Raw genomic sequence first — 19,615 nt, 5'->3', positions numbered from 1 at the left:
GAGAATCCCATGATTTTCTCAGTCGAATTGTTTGAAGATTCAGAAGTTTATCCAGTGATGTATGTGGATGTCACCTAAAGACGTTTTTTTTTCCTCCTGATGAAACAGCGGCTGAGCGGTAAATCGCTGAACACTGGTAGTTCGGTCCGAGGTTCGAATCCCGCGAACGGGCTGTCTGCATGGGCGATTTCGTGGTTTTCCCCATATGTAACGTGTATGCGAGCCAGTTTCCCTTAGAAAGTCCTCCACGAAGGCATCCCTTCCCTTAGGCATAATTAAATAAACCAAAACCTCTTGATGAAACCAGACTTTCCTTTCATCTCATACCTTCAAAATGTTTAGCCTCTAAAGACTGATAAAGGCTCTGACCAAATACTTCGTGATGAACTTTCTAAGAGAAACCAGCTAGCATACACGGTACACATGAGAAAATTCACGAAAACGCCCATGTAACCAGCCCGTTTACCGGGATTCGAACCCCGGAGTGAACTACCAGTGTTCAACGATTCTCTACCGCTCGGCCGTTTGTGGGCCTTTATGAAATGGAAGGCGATAACTTTATTTAAAATGATTGTCAGAAATACCAAGATTATTTCGAAAAGTTGGATGCTTTTTAATATACTTGCAGAATGCCTAAAGAAAAAAAACAAGAATAAAGTAGAATGCCTGAAGAAAAAGAAAAGAAAAAATAAATTTTTGCGTAAAATTTAATATTTCTACTTTTTTTTTTAATTTAAAACTTTTTAATCTTATGATATTTGATTCTTGCGATTTCAGAAATAAAATATTTGACTAAAATATGAATGACATTTTAAGAAACCAAATGTAGGATAAAACTGTGTAAAGCAATGGGCACAATGATTAAACTGTTTAAAGCAGTGTATGCAAGTCATCCTATGTTAAAATGTCCGTTATACATCTCTCTTATTTATATATTTCTTTTCTGAACGGAACATTGAAAGGCGTGTTAACTGTGTTTTACTGTAATTTCTCTTTTAATATATGCAGTTTTCAATTGCATCATAGTCTGGGTTACAAAATATTCTTCGGAAAGAAACGCAATTCAAATAAATAAAATCAAATTCTGGAAAATTTATATTAATAAATATATTTAAAATGCTCAGTTCGAAGGAATAAATAGAAAATTTTAAAACAATTATCTGAAGAGACAATGCAACACAAACAATTAAAATAAAAGTATAAAAATTTAAAAATTTCCTAAAATAATAACTATGACAAATAAATATATATAAAGAAAACTATTTGAAAAAAAATTAAACGCTGCACCGTTATTGACGCAGTTTAAATAGGTAAATAGAAATTTTTAAAACAGTTATTCGAAGAAAAAAATGTAACTTAAACAATTAAAATAAAATTCGAAAAAGAAAAAAATTACTTAAAATAATAACAGTTATAATAAAAAATATATAAAGAATATTATTTGGAAAAAAGAATGATGGTGACTTTTTTTCCTCTCATGGGAAAGGAAACAAGGTTGCCATATATTAAGACATTCGCCAAGTGAACTATTCTTGGCGCAAACTGAACAAAAAGTGCCAACATAATTTTTGTGAAATTTCGCTCCAAATTTTACAAAATTTCATATTTAGGCGTAATTTGAGTCGTAGAATCGAAATATATAAAAAAATTGGTATGTTATTTCAGAAAAAGTCCGATTTTGTGTCAAAATACCTATGTTAGAATAGTGCTATATATAAATCTAATATATATCCTAAGTCGCGCTTTCGAGACATGAAGAACGCAATTTGAATTTTGTCAATCGGCTCAGTAGAACGGGAGATATAGCACTGTCCCATTTTTTTTTTTGAGCAGTGTACATGGAGAGAACCTCACAAATTCGGCCCTGCGCACACCTTCACCACTACGTACACTCTGAGGGGAAAAAAAAAAAGACAGTTGTATACCTCCCGTTCTACTGGGTCGGTTGATGAAATTAAACTTGCGTTTTTCATGTCTCGAAAGCGCGACTTAGGGTTTATATTAGATTTATGTATAGCATTATTTCAACATAGCTATTTTGACACAAAATCGGGCCTTTTCTAAAACAAGGTATGCATTTTTTTACGTATTTCGATTCTGAGATTTAGATTATACCTAAATATTAAATTTTATAAAATTTGGTAGGAAACTTACCGAGATATTCAAAAATTTATCTTGGTGCACTTTTTTTTGGTTTGCACCAAGCATAATTCCCTTGACAAAAATTCTTAATTTAGGATAACCTATTTTCCTTTCCCTTCCATTGTGAACTAACAGAAAAAACGTACATCATTCATTCTTTCAAAAAATTTTAACAAAGAGCATAAACCTCATTTGCCGTTATTATTTCTTAAAGCAAAAATGCAAAATTTCTGAACGCGCCAGAATGTCATTTCACGTATATCTTAGGAAATTTTGAATAAAACGCTCTTATTTCTTTCAGGTAGCTTAGAAATACATCTACTTTAAGATGATCGCAAACATTTTATAGGTTAATTTGAAAACTTTTCGAAAAATTTATAAAAATTACTAAAAAATACAAATTAAAAAAAATAAGAAGAATAGCTACGAATTTTATTTGGATTGAACCTAAATTTCGAATTATGAAAGGAGGAATCAAGTAAGTTTAATAATAAAAAAGAGCTATTATAATAAATATATACAAAATTGAATTAACAATAAGGAGGTTTCAGTAACCTAGTTTGAGAGCTGATTTTTTAAAAAACTATTCGCGCGATTTTTACAAAACTTGGGCATAATTTGAGCGGTAGAATCGAAATAGGAAAAAATATATAGAAATATCACTCCAGAAATCTATGTAAAAAAGTCCGATTTTGTTTCAGAATACCTATGTTAGAACAGCGCGATGTATAAATCTAACATACATCCTAATTCGGGCATTCGAGACATAAAAAACGCAAGTTAAATTTAATCAAACTCAAATAGCCCAGTAAAGAACAGTATAGAACTGTCCATCCTATTTTTCTGTGAAATGTGTACATTATACACTATATATATTATATTGTCTGATACATTACTGTTATTATAAATTCATTTTCTTTCCATGAATTTTGCGTATAGTTAGGGTTGTCTTCACCTAGTAGTTTTGTGCCAACGTTTGCATTTGCAAACGTTGTTATTATATATTCAGCCACATGCTTCCTAGTAAATAGAAGAACATTTATAAAAAATTATAAAAGAAGCATGTGGCTGAATATGTGTTTTGAAATGGCCGGACGCTTTATTTAATAGCCATTAGCCCACTACAAAAGCTGAAAGTGGTGACCATTTCATTATGGAAGCACCTAATAGGTGGCCACGGTTCCCTCCTATGAAGGGATGGACAGTTACATGGCTTCTCAAAGATTCGAAGCCGACCCATCGCTACAGCAGTCAAGGTCGCTAACCACTATACCGGCTGGACGGCATTTGAATATCTTTGATACTAAAAACTTAGTACTAAATATTAATTGCCCTAATTATAAATGGTAATTATTAAATACATAATTTTCATTAAAACTTACAATTTTTTAAAAAATGCAAAGAACTCCGTTTTATTCAAGTAAAATACTTTATTGATATATTGCATTAGTTTCAACAAACATGATGCATTAAACTACATTACAAGAATATTTACAAATGCAGAACAAAAACAATTTGCATTTCATGAAAGAAAATTTTAAAACAAGACTAGACATAACAATAAAATTATGAAAATCATTGCAAGTTTACCTTAAACCTAAAACACTAAAATTTCATTGTTTAGGAACATGCAAAAATCTTTTTAAATTACATCAGTCACAATGTAAGTCAAATTATGCTTGATTTCTGCTATATGTACTATAAGTCATATATGTACTATATATATAAAACTTGATTAAAGTGAATATCTGACACAGATAGTGAAATTAAGAAATATGTAAATTAATATGCTCATAACTTGATATTTTTTAATGTAACACTTGGAATAAAATTTCCAATTAAATTACATACACCGAAATTTTCTCTTAAATCATTCAAATAATTTCAGAGTATGAAAGAACTTGCTTTACTTCTTGTTAGTGTTAATAGGCCAGAGGTAATTCTACTTGAAATTTTAATTTGATTTTAAAAAGTTTTATTGAAAATTTATTTAATCACATTTCTGAGTTCATATTTACCCAGTTCTAAAATTTAAATAACTATGGAAACGTTTTGTATTTAAATAATGTCAGATATTACATACTCTTTATTTCTCAACATTTCACTTTGAAAACAGTTTCATTATGGGAATCATGTACATTACCTACATTATGTATTTTAAATATATAAAAACATCCTAAAAGATAAGTTATTACCGATTCTGCAATATTTTATAATGTATTAAATTTAACAAATATGGAATTCTTTAGAGCCATCTATTGTTTGAAAAGTACTCAACTAATATTTCGCCTGTTTAGTTAAAAATTCAGTGTTAAATATTAAGTAGACAATACTTCATTCAATAAGAGTAATAAATAATTCACAAATCACTTCTGTTGAAGGGCTACCATATGCAATAATTATTGGTATTACATGAATTAATTAATATTTTCCCAATTCACAGTTCAAAAGTTCTGGAAGTAAAATATTTATTTTTAATTGCTTCAATCTCAAATGCTATAAGATTTTGTAAATTTCATGAATGCTAGTAAAATGTATAAAATTTGGAGTGAAACAAAAGAAAAATAACAAATGAAAATAGAGTAGCATAAGAAAAATAACTACAGGATATATTTATGTGGAATAATTTTATAAAAATATACTTCACTAGCATTTTAGTAAATTGCAATGTATTGCACCAAATAAATAATGAAATGAAAAGAACTAAAAAAACAAGAATTGATGAAATGAATAAATAAAGACAATACTCAAATGCTTCTAAAAAATTTAATTGAGTTGTAAAAATGCTTGTTAGTTGTTCATGAAAATTTTCAAAACAATGCTAACTTTTTATTAAAAATACACTAAACTTCCTAATCAGCTTATGCTTAACGGATACAGAATTTTTTAGATTTTATTAAAGGGTAATAGGCTTACCTGCTACTTTAATATATCCTCTCCAATACAGTTAGTTTGTACCAGTGACAAGAAAAACAACAAAGAATTTATTTAATATTTTTTACATTACAAAAGTTCAGACTTTAAAAATTTCAAAATAATCATTAAACATAAAAAATTAGCTATATTTTAAAACTATTGTTCTAGAGATTTATTTTTCAGAATTTTGAATTTTTTACTTTTATGTAATTTTACACAATCTTTTAGATATCCTACTTAAGTTTAATACATTAAAAAATCAAAACTAAGAAAGACTATAAATTGATAAAAACGAAGCAATTTTAAAGAAAATTTTACACCTAATTTGCTGCATCTACTATTCATGTCTGATTCAATAATGTTGAATTAGAAATATTATGAATGTGTGCATAAAAACCTCAAAACCTAGAACTTTTTAAAGCAAACATTTTCTTACTTAATTAGATGAAGCTTAAGAAAAAATTCATAATCAGAAATGTTAGTTAGCAAATGAAACTTCACCAAGTTAAAAATTAAGATTTATCATTATTAAAATGATAAAACAAATATATCATTATTAAAATGATAAAACAAATATTCAAATTAAATTACTTTTTCTAGATTTAAATATTCAACAGCTTGAATAGTACACCTAAATAAGCCAGTGTTAATATTCTACTCAAATTTTTAATTTGATGCAAAAAAAAAAAAAAAAATCTTTATTTAAAATATTAGTGACAAATATTATACATTTCTAACTGCTCAATATTAAAAAATAATTCTATTCTGAAAACGATACACATTATGCCCATTGTAATGTATCTAGGAATTTCTTCAAAAAGGCTGACAGAACTTTATTGAAATTCCTACAGGAATACAGAAATCTTATAACATTCTGCAGAAATGCTATTCTATAAAATTATGTAGACATTTTACAAAGCTTCCACAGAACAAAATTTTACAGAAATATTGTTTTGCAAAATCATATAAAAATTTTATAAAGCGTTTTACAATGATAATCCACAGATATCTGTTTTTTTTTTTTTTTTTTTAAACTGGAATCAAAACAAATGTTTATTTCCTGATAATACGGGCTATAAAAGAAGAAAAATAAACATGTTTTGTTCATAAATACTGAATCATTTTTTAGAGCAAATTTTCCATTTTTCCCTCCTCTAGCTTAATGATTTTAGCTTCTAAATTTATGTAACAATTTGTACTGCGATTTTTATTGTGTTGCTTACATAATACAAAAGTTAAATCTCATAAAAGCATAAAATCAGTTTAAATCATAAAACTAATTAAAAAGATTAAATCTATGCTGTTAATTATAAATTTTAATTTCTGAAATTAATACTTTTAGTTTTTGTATATGTATTCCTGATAAGACAAATGGTTTGTTACTTTTAGTTAAGAATTATTATTATTTAAAATGTATTTACTTTTATTTACATATTTCCACCTGTTCTAAAAGCCTTTCCATATCACAGATAATTTCAAAATTTAGTAAAAGGTGAACAAATTCTGTAAAAAAATGGAAACGTAATTCATTCTTTTTTTTTCCCAAAAGAAAACTTTGTTGATTTTATAATGTTTTTAAACACTCAAATAGGATCTTTTATTGAAAATTAATGGAAACAAACATATTTGAATTAGTTAGGATTGTAGCCCATTTTTCCATATACTGGATTTGATATTTTCAGTAGAATTATATTCGTTGATCCTATAGACATTATGCAAGATGTGTGAAAGCTTTAAAAACTGTACTGTCTTTTTACAGAAGCTTTGCTCAAATCACTATATGCCTACACATCTATAGAATCTCTACGTATACAGATTCTATAGGTGTGTAGATATATAGATTATAGAAAATATATCTGAAATTGCATAGAATTCTAATCTAATTTATAGAAAATTAGGCTTTAATCCTAAAGGATTTTAAAGAAGTTTAATATCGGATTTTTTTTTAAATAAAATTCTATAAAGAATTTTCAAAAGGGCTTATCAATACCTAAAGCCAGTTTCTTTTTAAATAAGCATGTTAGTTTAAAAAAATTGCTATAAATTTTATCCATGAATAAATAAATATCAATACACAAATAAATAAACAGATGTACAAGTAATAAATTACAAAGGAACAAGTGCCTGCACCTTAAAAATAAAGGACAAGAATTTTAAGAGGACAACTGAAATTCTAAATAAGAGTAGTATTTGTTATTTATTGGTAATAATTATTTAATTGGATACATTCCATTGTAAGTACGATGTTAGGTCAAAGCCCTGTGCAATCATTTCTTGAGTTACATTTGTGAAGCAATTTATTTCAATAACTTCTGGAACATGCATGAGTGTTGATAAAATATATGTAATGTTATTTATTTAATATTTTAATTTCAGTACAGGGCACATCTTTATAAACAAATGCAAAAATTTAAGCTCATTTTTGTTGGAAGACAAAAAGTCTCTACGAAATTTAACATTAAGTCAGGGCCGGCACCAGAGCCTATACAACACATGTGGTTGCACCTAGCAGCACAATTTATGGGCAGCAAAAATGTTTAGGCTTTAACAGCAAAATTTAGAGATGGCAAAATGCTTAGAATTTAGAGTGGTGCTGGGCAATATAATTTAGAACCCACAGAGATTAATTGAACAGGGCAGCAAAATGTTTAAAAGCGGTTCTGCATGAATTCCAAACTTTCTGGTAGTATAATGTTTCTTAAGTAATAATATAAGACTACATAACATTAATTCATCCATATTTCAGAAAAAGAAAATATTAGGGGCTGCTCTTTAATTACAAAATATTAGGGGCTGAAGAAGAGAGACCCGGTTACAGGCGAAAACGTCGCGGAGAAAACAATGCAAGGCAAAATCACCATTGTACAAAACATAGTGAAAGAAAAGAAAGCAAACAGAAAACATTGTCGTAGAAAATATCGTGGTAAAAAATGAAGCACCTACGAAATGATCACATCATGATAATATAGCAGACACGTGCTTTTCAGGAAATAAAAGTTGTAAACATATATTCTCATAATAGTTTGTAAGTGCAAGAAGGAATGAAGAATGCTTTTACTTCAATATTTCGTATTTTGGGATTAATTAATTTTTTTGCTAAAAAAGTAAGAAGGAAACTTAAGAATTTGAAAAGTGAAAATGAGTTTAACATCAGTGCTATGCATAACAGTTATTAGAACTTCAAAATTATGTATTTAATTATTAAAGCTCATTATTTAATTAACCTCTTTTTATAAAGGTGTCCTGGTAGTTTTCAAGAAAATTATAGTTTAAAAAAGATTAGAAAAGGGAAGACAAGTAACTGCATGAAATAACCTATATTAAAACTGTTTAATTAATTAGTTCAGTTTACTTAAAGTTGTTTAAATAACTAGTTCACTTTCAATTTTTGAATGCTTAAGTTTCCTTCTTGCCGTTTTTAGCAAAAAATACTACTTATATAAAAAATATGAAATATAGAACGGTACTCTTTTGTGTACACACACACATACATGCATACTTTTATATATGCATACATGAACACACACATCCATGCCTACCTACATTTCAGACTCCAGTCACGATAACAGAAAAGTACCTATAGAATTAACAATGTTCCTCATTCCTTCTTGCTCTCATAAATCATTATGGGAATATACATTTAGAACTTTTAAAGCTTAAAAAACATATGTCTGCAATATTATTGTCATGCAATGATTTGTAGGAGCTTTCTTTTTTACCCCGGTCTTTTCTACGACGATGTTTTTGAACCGCTTTATTTTCGACAATGTTCTATACTCTTTGCATTTCTGAGAGAAAATTATTTTCTCCTTTTTTTTTTTTTTTTTTTGGTACGATGATCTTTTTGCCTTGCTTTGTTTTCTCCAAGACATTTTCTTCCGCTATGTTTTTGGCAGGCATCGTGAAACTTACATTCTCTCAAACGACATGCGAAAACTTAACGGCATTTTCAGGTTCATTAATGACTAATTTCAAGTTGGCATGCTTCCTTTACATCTAAAACTTTATTTTGGAAGGAATGTTCATTCTAAATTTTGTTCATGTTGGGACTAAAACTCTCATTCTACAAGCTACCAAACACAAATATGTGAGTTCTGTGACCGTTATCATAAAATGGTAGATGGAAGTGTGTACAACATATAAGTTAAAATAATATGATAAGTTGTGATAAAAATGAAATGGATTCTGATCATTGGAATGTCAACCAACTCTGTCATAACATTCTGGAGATTTTAAGATTTTTTATCATATATTAGTAAAATAAAGCTAAATCTATATCTTTAATAAAAATAAAACATGCTTTTAAAACATGAATATCATTGCAGACCATAAACAAATATGCATTACTTAACTATACAACATTTACTGTCACAGTAATTAATACATTTATCACATTTCATATTTAAAACAAATCATATAATTTTGCCCAGATAATTTAAGATTCTGCTGTGATATATTTACTGCAGCGTATAATATCACCATCAGTGAACTGGAAGACTTAGCATGGCAGTCTTTTATCTGCACAAAATTATACATGCGTAAAAGCATCATAGTTTGATATGCACTAGTATTCACTTTTGTATAATCAAACAATATCGTGTTCATAGATCGATATTACAAGCATGATTGTTATTCCAGCTAATATGCCTAAGTTTTTTATTAAAAGCATCTTTACAGGACTCCCATGTTGATGCTCTCTGAGTTCTGGAAGCTACAAAGAAAAAAATAACTTTTAAGTGACATAATTTTTTTCAATAATACAATTACGCTGTAATATTAAATTTTAAAATCAACAATTAACTGGACCCAAATCCCCCCCCCCAAGAATTACAAATCATCAGCGTAAAACAAAACTATTTATAGAAAATGTAAAGGCTTCCAGTGGTAGCAGATGGCATTTGTGAGTTCAAATCACAAGACAAACACACCAGTGGAAAACTCAATGTTAGTTTAAACAGCAGCCTTACTTTAGTGTAGATATTATGCAAAACATTATCAGTTTCGATAATTGCCATCGTCCTTCTTCTTCAACAACAAAACTAATTTGGCCCAATTCTGACGGAATTTATTTAAGAAATGGGACAGTAAACAATTTAAATTACATAATCTATAGTACATTATACACTGCTGGCCACCCAAATTGCAACACCAAGAAAGACAAGAGATATCACAACAAAATTTATTTAGTAGATAACATGTTGACCAAGTATCAAATGATTAAATTTATAGACTTCTGTGAAGTGTGGTTCCTTCCAAAATCAATAGCCAGAGTAGCCGTCATTATTGGAGATCACCGCAGCCACACGCCTCGGCATTGATTCAAAGAGACTTTGGATGTGTTCTTGGGGGTACAGAAGACCAAGCAGCTTCCACACGTTGCCAGTGTTGATCTGGTGTGGTAGCCTGGGATATAATCTGGGTCAATCGTTCAGCAACCATGAACCACATGTTTTCTATCGGCGAAAGATCCGGAGAGCGAGCCGGCCAAGGAAGCATTTCAATCTGGCGATTGACCAAGAATCCTTGGACAATGTGTGCCACATGTGGTTGCGCATTATCCTGTTGAAATATGGCTGTGGGCAAGCCCTGAAGGTAAGGAAGGACAACTGGCTCCAACACCTCGGAGATGTAGCGCTGGCTGTTTAAAGTACCGGCAATGCGTACTACAGGAGTGCGAGAGTGGTATCCAATACCGCCCCATACCATAATACCTGGTGCAGGACCAGTGTGGAGTTGCATAACGCAGCTGTTCTGCATCCTCTCTCCGCGGTGTCTCCAGACTCGAATCTGACCATCGTGGTGTTGCAGACAAAGCGTGACTCGTCAGTAAAGACAATTTCATTCCATTCTACCGTTCACATCCTTCTTTCATCGCACCATTGGTGGCGGAGACGTCTGTGGTTCTGCGTCAAGGGCAGACGAAGCAATGGACGTCTTGCAGACAGACCACACAGCTGTAAACGGCGTCGAATGGTATGCGCAGACACTGGATGATGCGTTACAGATTGAATGTGCTTTGCTATGGTTCGTGATGTGACTGAGCGATCCGTCATTGCCATGCGCACAATGTTCCTGTCATCACGTGAAGTGGTGCACTGAGGTGGATGCGATCCAACATGTCGGTCGGTCGTTCCCTCCTGCATCCAACGGTCACATATCCGCATTACAGTTGTTTGGTTTCGTCCAACATGACTACCGATTTCCCTGAAAGATAATCCACACTCTCGGTAGGCCACTATCCTTTCTCTATCAAACTTGGATACTTGATCAAACGATGATAGCTGTTTACTAAGAGGCATAATTGATCGTTATTTTGAAAAAAAAAAAAAAAACCCACAAGAAAAACACAATTACAGGAGCGACATCTAATAATCGTCGAAAACTCCAAGCCTTAAATAGTGCTTTGAAGTGGCGCCACAGGCGCGCATGATGTGCGTCTGCGCTGAAATTCTAATCATTTGCATATCTCACCTCCGCTAATGCATGTTGTAAATTTCATGTTATTTGCATGCTTCCTTCAGGGTGTTGCATTTACGGTGGCCAGCAGTGTATTATAACAATTTAATAATATATTAAATTGTTAAATCATCCATTAAAATTAACTCATTCAGTGACAAAAAATAAGTCAAGTGTGCAGCCACTATTACATGCCAACTCTTCTCAAAATATAGTTTCTTTGCTTCTAATAATATTCATTATTTGCAGCATTTCCATTTAATTTTGAATATTGGTTTAATTTGAACAGCCAATTGAACTTATGCTTCAACCTAAATTATTTGAAAATACAAGTACATCGTTAATACAGTATAAAGTCCGAAATCCGATCGTCCAATATCCAGAATGATCAAAAATTCGGACCTCTGGATCATCAGTTCCCTTTGTTTTTTTTAAAACTTTTTTTTCACGTTTTTCGCTTGTGCATTTGATATTCTTTCCTAATAAAATGTGGAGAGTTCCGATTTCTGTTTTTAAATTTTGGTTCCCTTAAAGTCATAAATTCTTCTTTATTTCATATTTTTAATTTTTTAATTTCTAAATTTCCTCTTACTAGATTTCATCACACGTTCGGGAAAAATCCCAAAGCCCCGACGAGTTCGTGTCTCGGACTTTGTACTGTAGTATTTTTCTGTTAATTATAATTCTGTTAATTATAATATTAGAACTAACCTTGGTTTTGAATTAGGATCACAATTGAAAAAATAATTATAATAACATTAATAATAAAATAAAGTTAAAAAATAAAATAAATTAAAAAATAAACATGCTTACAAATAAATATAAATTAAGGATTAATTTTCTGAATAATAAATTAAGTAATATAAACACATCCTAACTATGAAATGGAATTAAAAAAAAGGTGAAGAAATTAATGATAACAAAACATGGTTCATCGAGCACAAAAGAAAGGTTTCAAACAGTATTCTTTGCAATTAGTTAAAACTGCTTCCTTATTTGGGCTTCTAATTCATTTAAAGCTTTCTTGACCACTTGTGTAGAGTCCATAAATATTCCCCTTTCTGATAATATAGCAGTTCGAAAAGGGTAGATCTTTTCAAGTTCTCCTCCTATTTTGCTCTTTCAAAAGAAAAGTGAAGTTTACACTCACATGAGTGTCAATGTACTAGTATTGTAATTCAATTATATAAAGTACTGGGCCTATTTTGCATGAGGCCAAAACGCAATACTAACTACGTATTGTGTTTTGGTAAAAAAATGAGAGGTATCAGAGCCAGGCTTCAGTGATTTCTAGCTAACCCAGTTAGTGGAACCTTGGATCATAAACAAATTTACCAAATGAAAACTGTCTTTGCTGACGAATAATAATCTCGAGATAAAAGGGCTTTTTGTCCCCAGTGTGGTCTCTGCTCAGTGCCTCTCTAAATTTGTAAAATTTTGCCGCCCCTTAGTTCTTTTGCCCATTGCGGCTGCACTATTTGAGATATAGGGTCCTTTATAAGGGATATGGGGCAATTTTTTAGGGGTGTTAAGCTATTGTAGCTTATATGTAAATCTGGTACTGGCTGCACAGATTGTACTAGTTCTCGTCGGCCTTGCGAGATGCCGACAAATAAGCTAGCAACAAATGATACTCTAGAATGTGGTTTATACAGTCGAAGAAATTTTCTTCAGAAGAAGAAGGCAGATTTTCCTAGTTATTTAATCATCGAAATATATGGAAAATGGAGTAAGTTGCAAAGTTTTTTTTTTTTTCATTGGCGGGCTCTAGCCGTTTATAGACGTTGGCCACTACTAAGGCCTGAAGTGCTGGTCACTTTATTATGCAGGTAAATAATAGATGGACCACTGTTGCCTCCTGTGAAGAGACGGACAAATTACATCCATGCCATCTCCGTAATTTGAACACCGGCCTTTCGGTACGGCAGTCAGAGTCACTAACCACTTTCTCGCCTGGGCGGCAAAGGTTGACAGAGACATTATAATCCTGATGAAGTAGTTGTAAACCGTAACATAAATATTTGCAATGAACAATGTTGTGTCTTGGTTAAGAAACAGTTTAAAATATACACAGAAACAGCACACAATGGAGAAATTTCTAAACAGGACAACTCACGATTCTTTAGTAGATGGAAATGATGCTTAAAAGAGACAAAAATCCAAAAAAGACAGCAGCACAAAATACTTTTACAGAATACGATTCCCCTTTCAAACCATAACATATTGTACCTTTTTCATCACTTCCTACTCCTGTACGGTCAACTTCCCTTCGTAGAGCTATACTAAAATTTAATTCAAATGTTTGATTAAAGAATTCCATTGGTTTTGCATTAAGAACAAACATACAAATTACTCTAAGCAAGCACTGGGATCCAAGAACGGATTAATTCATCCTTTACATTGATTCACACGTAAAAAATTATTACAGTTTATGGATATTTCGAATAATGAACTATCTTCTGAAACGAATCAAGTTCATGAATCAAAGATTCACTGGATAACTTAACACATCAATAATAAGACAATAACAACATTTTAATTGTTAGCATTAAAAATAAAAATATTTCTGATAATTATCAAGACTATTTTGCATACAATTTCTGTAATCGTAAAATTACAAAGCCTGCATACCATTTCTCCTAGGGCAACATACAGAAAAATTCCAGCTGTAACTCCCATTATCCATTTCCTTGCAACTTCATCATCTCCAATTATGATCCCAATATAAAGGCCCACAAAGCAGGTCAAACCACTCAGGAAATTTATCCATAACGCTTTGGAAAATGAAAGTCCAGTAGATAAAAGCACTACAAAGTCTCCTATGAGGGGGGAAAAAGGTATTATTAGTAACAAAGCCTATGCATAAATAATAATTTTTACCTCACAACCTATATAGATAGGTAAGTGAGGCAATTTAGTAAGCTAATGTATATAGTACATAGGTAAGTGAGGTATTTTCGGTCCGAAAATACGTCAGTTTTCAGTGAAAATGCATTAACTAGGGTTTCCACAAAATAGTTTTTGTTAGACTAGAAGAGAAACACGCTAATGTGACAATCAAAATCGTAAAAAACAACCTTATATTTAGCGTAGGTATAATGAAACACTCAATCGATTTCGAGGGCAGCTAAAGGTCCCTCCTCATCAGGAGAAAGAAATACATAGAAAGAAGAAAATAGGAATCACAGAAACACGTGGTGCTTATCAGCACTGCACGTGGTTATAACTAGATTTTTAATCAGAGTTGCACTGGCCGCCTACTTTTACTGAGCCAGGCTGTCTGATCAAGCATAAAGAAATATTAGCGAAGTTAAAATAGGGAGCGAGGGGCAAATGCACATTACGCTCAAAATCTGAACTTCAAATAATGGAAAGCAACCACTGAACAGATTTTATACCCTCTGGTAGTACCAAGTGCAAGGAGGTAACGCCATCTATCGGCAAAAACAATTGAATTAAGACAGTAGAATTTTAAAGGCATTAGGAAGGACTGGAGTGGACTTCAAATCATTAACTAAACTTTCTAAATCTTTGTGAATGTGAAAAGCCTCACGAAAATCCAATTCGCCTATGGAAGAAGCCTTTTGGATGATTTTTGCAGACCCAAAATCAAAATTATGGTTAAAAGTCCAGCTATGATACGCTATTGAAGACTTGTTAATTTCCCCTTTTTTGACATAAGATTCATGTTCCTTGATACGAAACTTCAACGCTCTTTTTGTTTGGCCAATATATCTTAAACCACACTCACATGATATACTATAAATTCCCCAAGAATTCAAGACAGAAACGCAATCTTTTAGAATCGAAGGGTGAATTTTATTAATAGGGGAGAAACCGACTTGAAAATTGAATTTCTGGAGAATCCGTGCAATTTTATAGCTAACAGAAGGATAAAATGGAAGCACGACAAGGTCATTGATATTATTTCTAACAGTGGAATGTCTTCTTTGATGGGAATCTGAAAATTTTTTGACGGCTTTATCAATAATCACGGGAGAAAATCCACGGTCAATCGCAACTGCTCTCAAATAATTAAGTTCATTGGTAAGCAAAGATTCAGAGGAACAAACTTTTAGCGCGCGGAAAACATAATAGTAAAAAGAAGCCATTTTTTGCTTAACAGGGTGGCATGACTTGGCATGGGGTGGTAAACAAACTGCAAAGGGTTTACAGTACACAGTGGTGCTAAAATCGGTTTCATTGCGGATTATAAGAATATCAAGGAAGGGGAGGGAATTGTTGGATTCAATTTCAAGAGTGAATTGGATGGCTGGATCAATTGAATTCATAATAGATAGAATCTCGGATAAATCCTCTTTATAACCGTCAAAAAGTGCGAAAGTGTCGTCAACATACCGAATCCAAAGACGAAAAGATAATTTATCAAATAATTTCATCTCAAAATAGTGCATATAAATGTCAGCAAGTACCGGACTGAGAGGATTACACATAGCCAATCCTTCAACTTGACGAAAATATGCATTTTGGAAAACAAAGTGGGTTTGACTTAGAGAAACTTTAGTAAGCGAAACCAACTCATTAATTTCAGTATGTGTGAAGTGAAATTCCCGAAGCCTAGTTTCAAGACAATTTAGTGCTCCTTCGACCGGAACATTAGTAAACAATGATTTGACATCAAATGAAACCATAATGGAACGAAGTGGGGAAATATTTTTAAGTTTATCAATGACTTCAACAGAATTTTTTACAGTGTGAATATTGTTATCAAGTAGAGGAGAAAATCTGGAAACTAAATATTTGGCCAAAGGATATGAAGCAGTACCTATGTTGGAAACAATTGGTCGAAAAGGAATACCGGTTTTGTGGACTTTTGGAAGAGCATAAAGTCTAGCGCAATTAGTAATAGGCGGAATAAGTGATTTCTTCAACTGAGTTGGCAGAATGTGGGAAGATTTAATAGCACTTTTTACTTTCATGAGGTCCGAAGTTGAAGGATCTTTAGGGATCGAGCAGTATGGGCCTTCATTTATCAATTTAGAGACTCCAGTAATATATGTGTGTTTGTCCATAACAACGATCTGTCCGCCCTTATCAGCTTTAGAGATAATGATATTAGTATCAGAATGAATTTCACGTAAGATCTCATTTTTCCTTTTTGCTAAGATTAGAACCCAAAGATTTATTGTTAAAATTAACGTTATGAGCAATTAGGTGGCGGATTGTATCCTTCTGCGTTTCCGAAATTTTGGAGAATTTAAAGGCTTTCTCTATACGGGCGATGATTTGAGGAATTGAAGGTTTAGATGTCTTTGAAAAGTTGAAATTATATTTTAATACTTTTAACTGATCCTCCGAAAGATTCCTATTGGAGATATTAACGATGGAGTTAACGTTTACAGTGGGAAGATCAGCTAGATAATTGGGACTATCCGACTGGTGTGTGAGTTTTTGGAATTTAGAAATGAGCACATTTTTATGCCATTGACAAACGGTATCGGTTCTAGACCAGGATGTATGTTCAAATGAGGAAAAATTTTCAGTGGAATTAGCAATTTTTAAATGGAGGTAATATAATTCAAATTCAATTTTAGATAAACGTTTGCGTGTGTCCCTTATAATGTGACGAAGAAGTGCCAATTTGAATTTATGCAAAATTTTTGAAACGTGAACGGAAGCTTTAAGGCTACATTTCACATGTATAAATTTGGGAATGAAATTTTGATGTTTGCATTTAAGTAGAAACTGTAGATGATTCAAGAATTTCGTACGCTTAAGGCGTAACTTACAAAATCGGTTCCTGTCAGTGGACATATTGTGAAAAGGGCACAAGCAAGAAACAAGTGAACAAAAGAAATGTAATTCCGAAAGTCCAAACAAGTAATTACTTATAACATGAAAAAAACACCAATAAATAATGAAGACAATTTTCATCAACAAATGACAAAAAACGATTTTGATCAACAAATATTTTACTGTTTATTGTTTTACCACGTGCACCATTTTATTTACTTCTTTCCACATGGCCATCATTTTTTCGGATTTGGTTTATGCTATCAACCGTCATTTTCGAGGTAATTCTATATTTTTTCGGTTTACCACGTGCACGATTTTGACTTTCCTTGCTTCTTTCCACGTGGCTATTGGTTTTCAGTATTGGATGTTTCTCTCCTTTTGGAATGTTTGTTTAAATAACATATTATTCAAAAATAGTTAAATTTCATTTCAGATTAAGAAATATTTCTTTTTCCTTTGATTTAGTATCCCTTATCAGTTTCTTCAACTGAATGTGTATAATGCACCAGTTAAATTATAAATGAAAAATTTGACAAAGTCAGCAAAGAATTTGAGATGGAGATCAAAATGCAAAATTAACTTCAAATTAAGCAAACTAGTAAACTTATTTTGGCATAAATTTATCAATTTTGAAGGCAAGCAGACATATGTTCCTTTTCTTATATATATATATATATATATATATATATATATGCTGTATGAACTTAAATCCATTTAGTGCGAATACAAGTTATTATTACTTGCGCAATTGCTCCAAAGTTAGTTAATAATAATTTATTTCCTAAACAGTATTGATTAATTGATTATATTATCTCCTAAGTTTAATTAAAGTAGAATTATATTAAAAGTGTGCATCCATACTGGTAAGTTATATTTTGAAAGATGTTTTGAAGTAATTTGAAAGCAAAATGTTAATAATGTTTTAACGGGGACTGGAGTTAAATCATCACGAAGAATAATATATCAATTGTAAAAGGAAAAATTAAAACATGTAATTATTGTCATTGATCGGAAATTAGTTGACTTTTCAAGGGGAACAAACCGACTCCCGTTCAATGAACAATAATTGATAAAAATACGTAAATATGAAAGTGTTTCGTCTTTACTCGAGTTATAAGTTAAAGCCAAAACGGCAATTCTAGTCAGGCCAAAAATTTCCGCGAATAGTTGCTACTCAAAGAACTTATTCTCATGAAGTATTTTAGTCAATTCAATTTGGAGTAAAAATCAATTACTGTAGAGAAATCCTGTAAAACTCGAGTAACCGTCCCCGACACTATCATCTTTATGTATTTGAGTACTATATTATTTGTAGAAATTAAACATTGGAAATTGTCATTATGAAATCGAATTCAAAGTAAAGTTGAAAATAAACATAGAAGATTATAAAAAAGATAAATAATGCAAACTTTGTAAAAACAAATCAAAGAAAACATAAAAATAATATAGAAAATAATATAAATAAGATCAGTGAATGTACATGAAGATATAAAAGCCAGAAAGGTATTAAGTAACTTACATTCTTTCTAGTGGGGGAGTTGGCAAAGTGTTCTCTTCGTGTCTGACTCAGAAGTATAGGGTGTCCGAAAATTCTTAGCGGCAGTAGGGGCTTTGAATAATATCAGTCGGAAAGACTTGGGTGAAGTAATTTATGGTAGTGGGTGGGACTTGGAATTCTTGAGGGATGTATTTTGTGGAGTTCTTATCTGAGAGAGACCTTCTGTTAAGATTTTTTTGAAAATACTAGTGAATGGAAATTAATTAATTTCTGGCTAATTGTTGTGTCGCAATGTGGGTGGGACTTGGAAGTCTTGAGGGATGTATTTTGTGGAGTTCTTATCTGAGAGAGACCTTCTGTTAAGATTTTTTTGAAAATACTAGTGAATGGAAATTAATTAATTTCTGGCTAATTGTCGTGTCACAATGATTAAGAATTTAAGAAAGGAAAAAGGCATTTTCGCTGTCCAAGAGCTAATAGACAGTCTAAAGGCAGGAAATAGGCCCATTTTTTTAGTAACAGTAAAGTAACAGTATATGTCTGAAGACAATTAGCTTTTTACAATATATACAATTGAGTAATTACACTATATACAAATCTTTCAACTGACAGTCATCCAACTTATACCGCCTTCTCAGGTTTAGGAATAAATTATCATATCTCTATCAGTTAAATGATTTAGAGTGAGTATTTAACGCCTGCTCTTTTAAGGCAATGGTTGATAAATTGAAAGGGAATTAGATTATTTTTGAGAATTTTGATAAGGATCAAAATTTTGCGTTGTAAATCTATTGTATCTGTGCATATAGTTTTCATTCGTTGTATTTGATTAATTATAGTATTGTT

At 31.5% G+C, this 19,615-nt stretch overlaps 1 protein-coding gene across 1 annotated transcript in view; it reads right to left on the bottom strand.

Moving 5' to 3' along the window:
* Positions 1-8,857: 8,857 nt before the first annotated feature.
* The window catches only part of LOC118188507 (uncharacterized), a 237,452-nt gene continuing 226,694 nt past the window's right edge, over positions 8,858-19,615 (bottom strand). The window contains exons 12-13 of the mRNA XM_085815140.1: positions 14,146-14,333; positions 8,858-9,769 (exon numbers count right to left, since the gene is read on the bottom strand). Coding sequence (XP_085671266.1) covers positions 9,644-9,769; positions 14,146-14,333 — 314 coding nt within the window. The 3' untranslated portion in view covers positions 8,858-9,643. The remainder of the gene's footprint in view (positions 9,770-14,145; positions 14,334-19,615) is intronic.

This window comes from Stegodyphus dumicola, chromosome 4, assembly GCF_044657685.1.
Source record: "Stegodyphus dumicola isolate Sdum_Otavi_A_Nest chromosome 4, ASM4465768v1".
NCBI classification, from domain to species: Eukaryota; Metazoa; Arthropoda; class Arachnida; order Araneae; family Eresidae; genus Stegodyphus; species Stegodyphus dumicola.
Note: the sequence above shows the minus strand (reverse complement) of the source record. Positions and strands in the feature narration are given on the sequence as shown.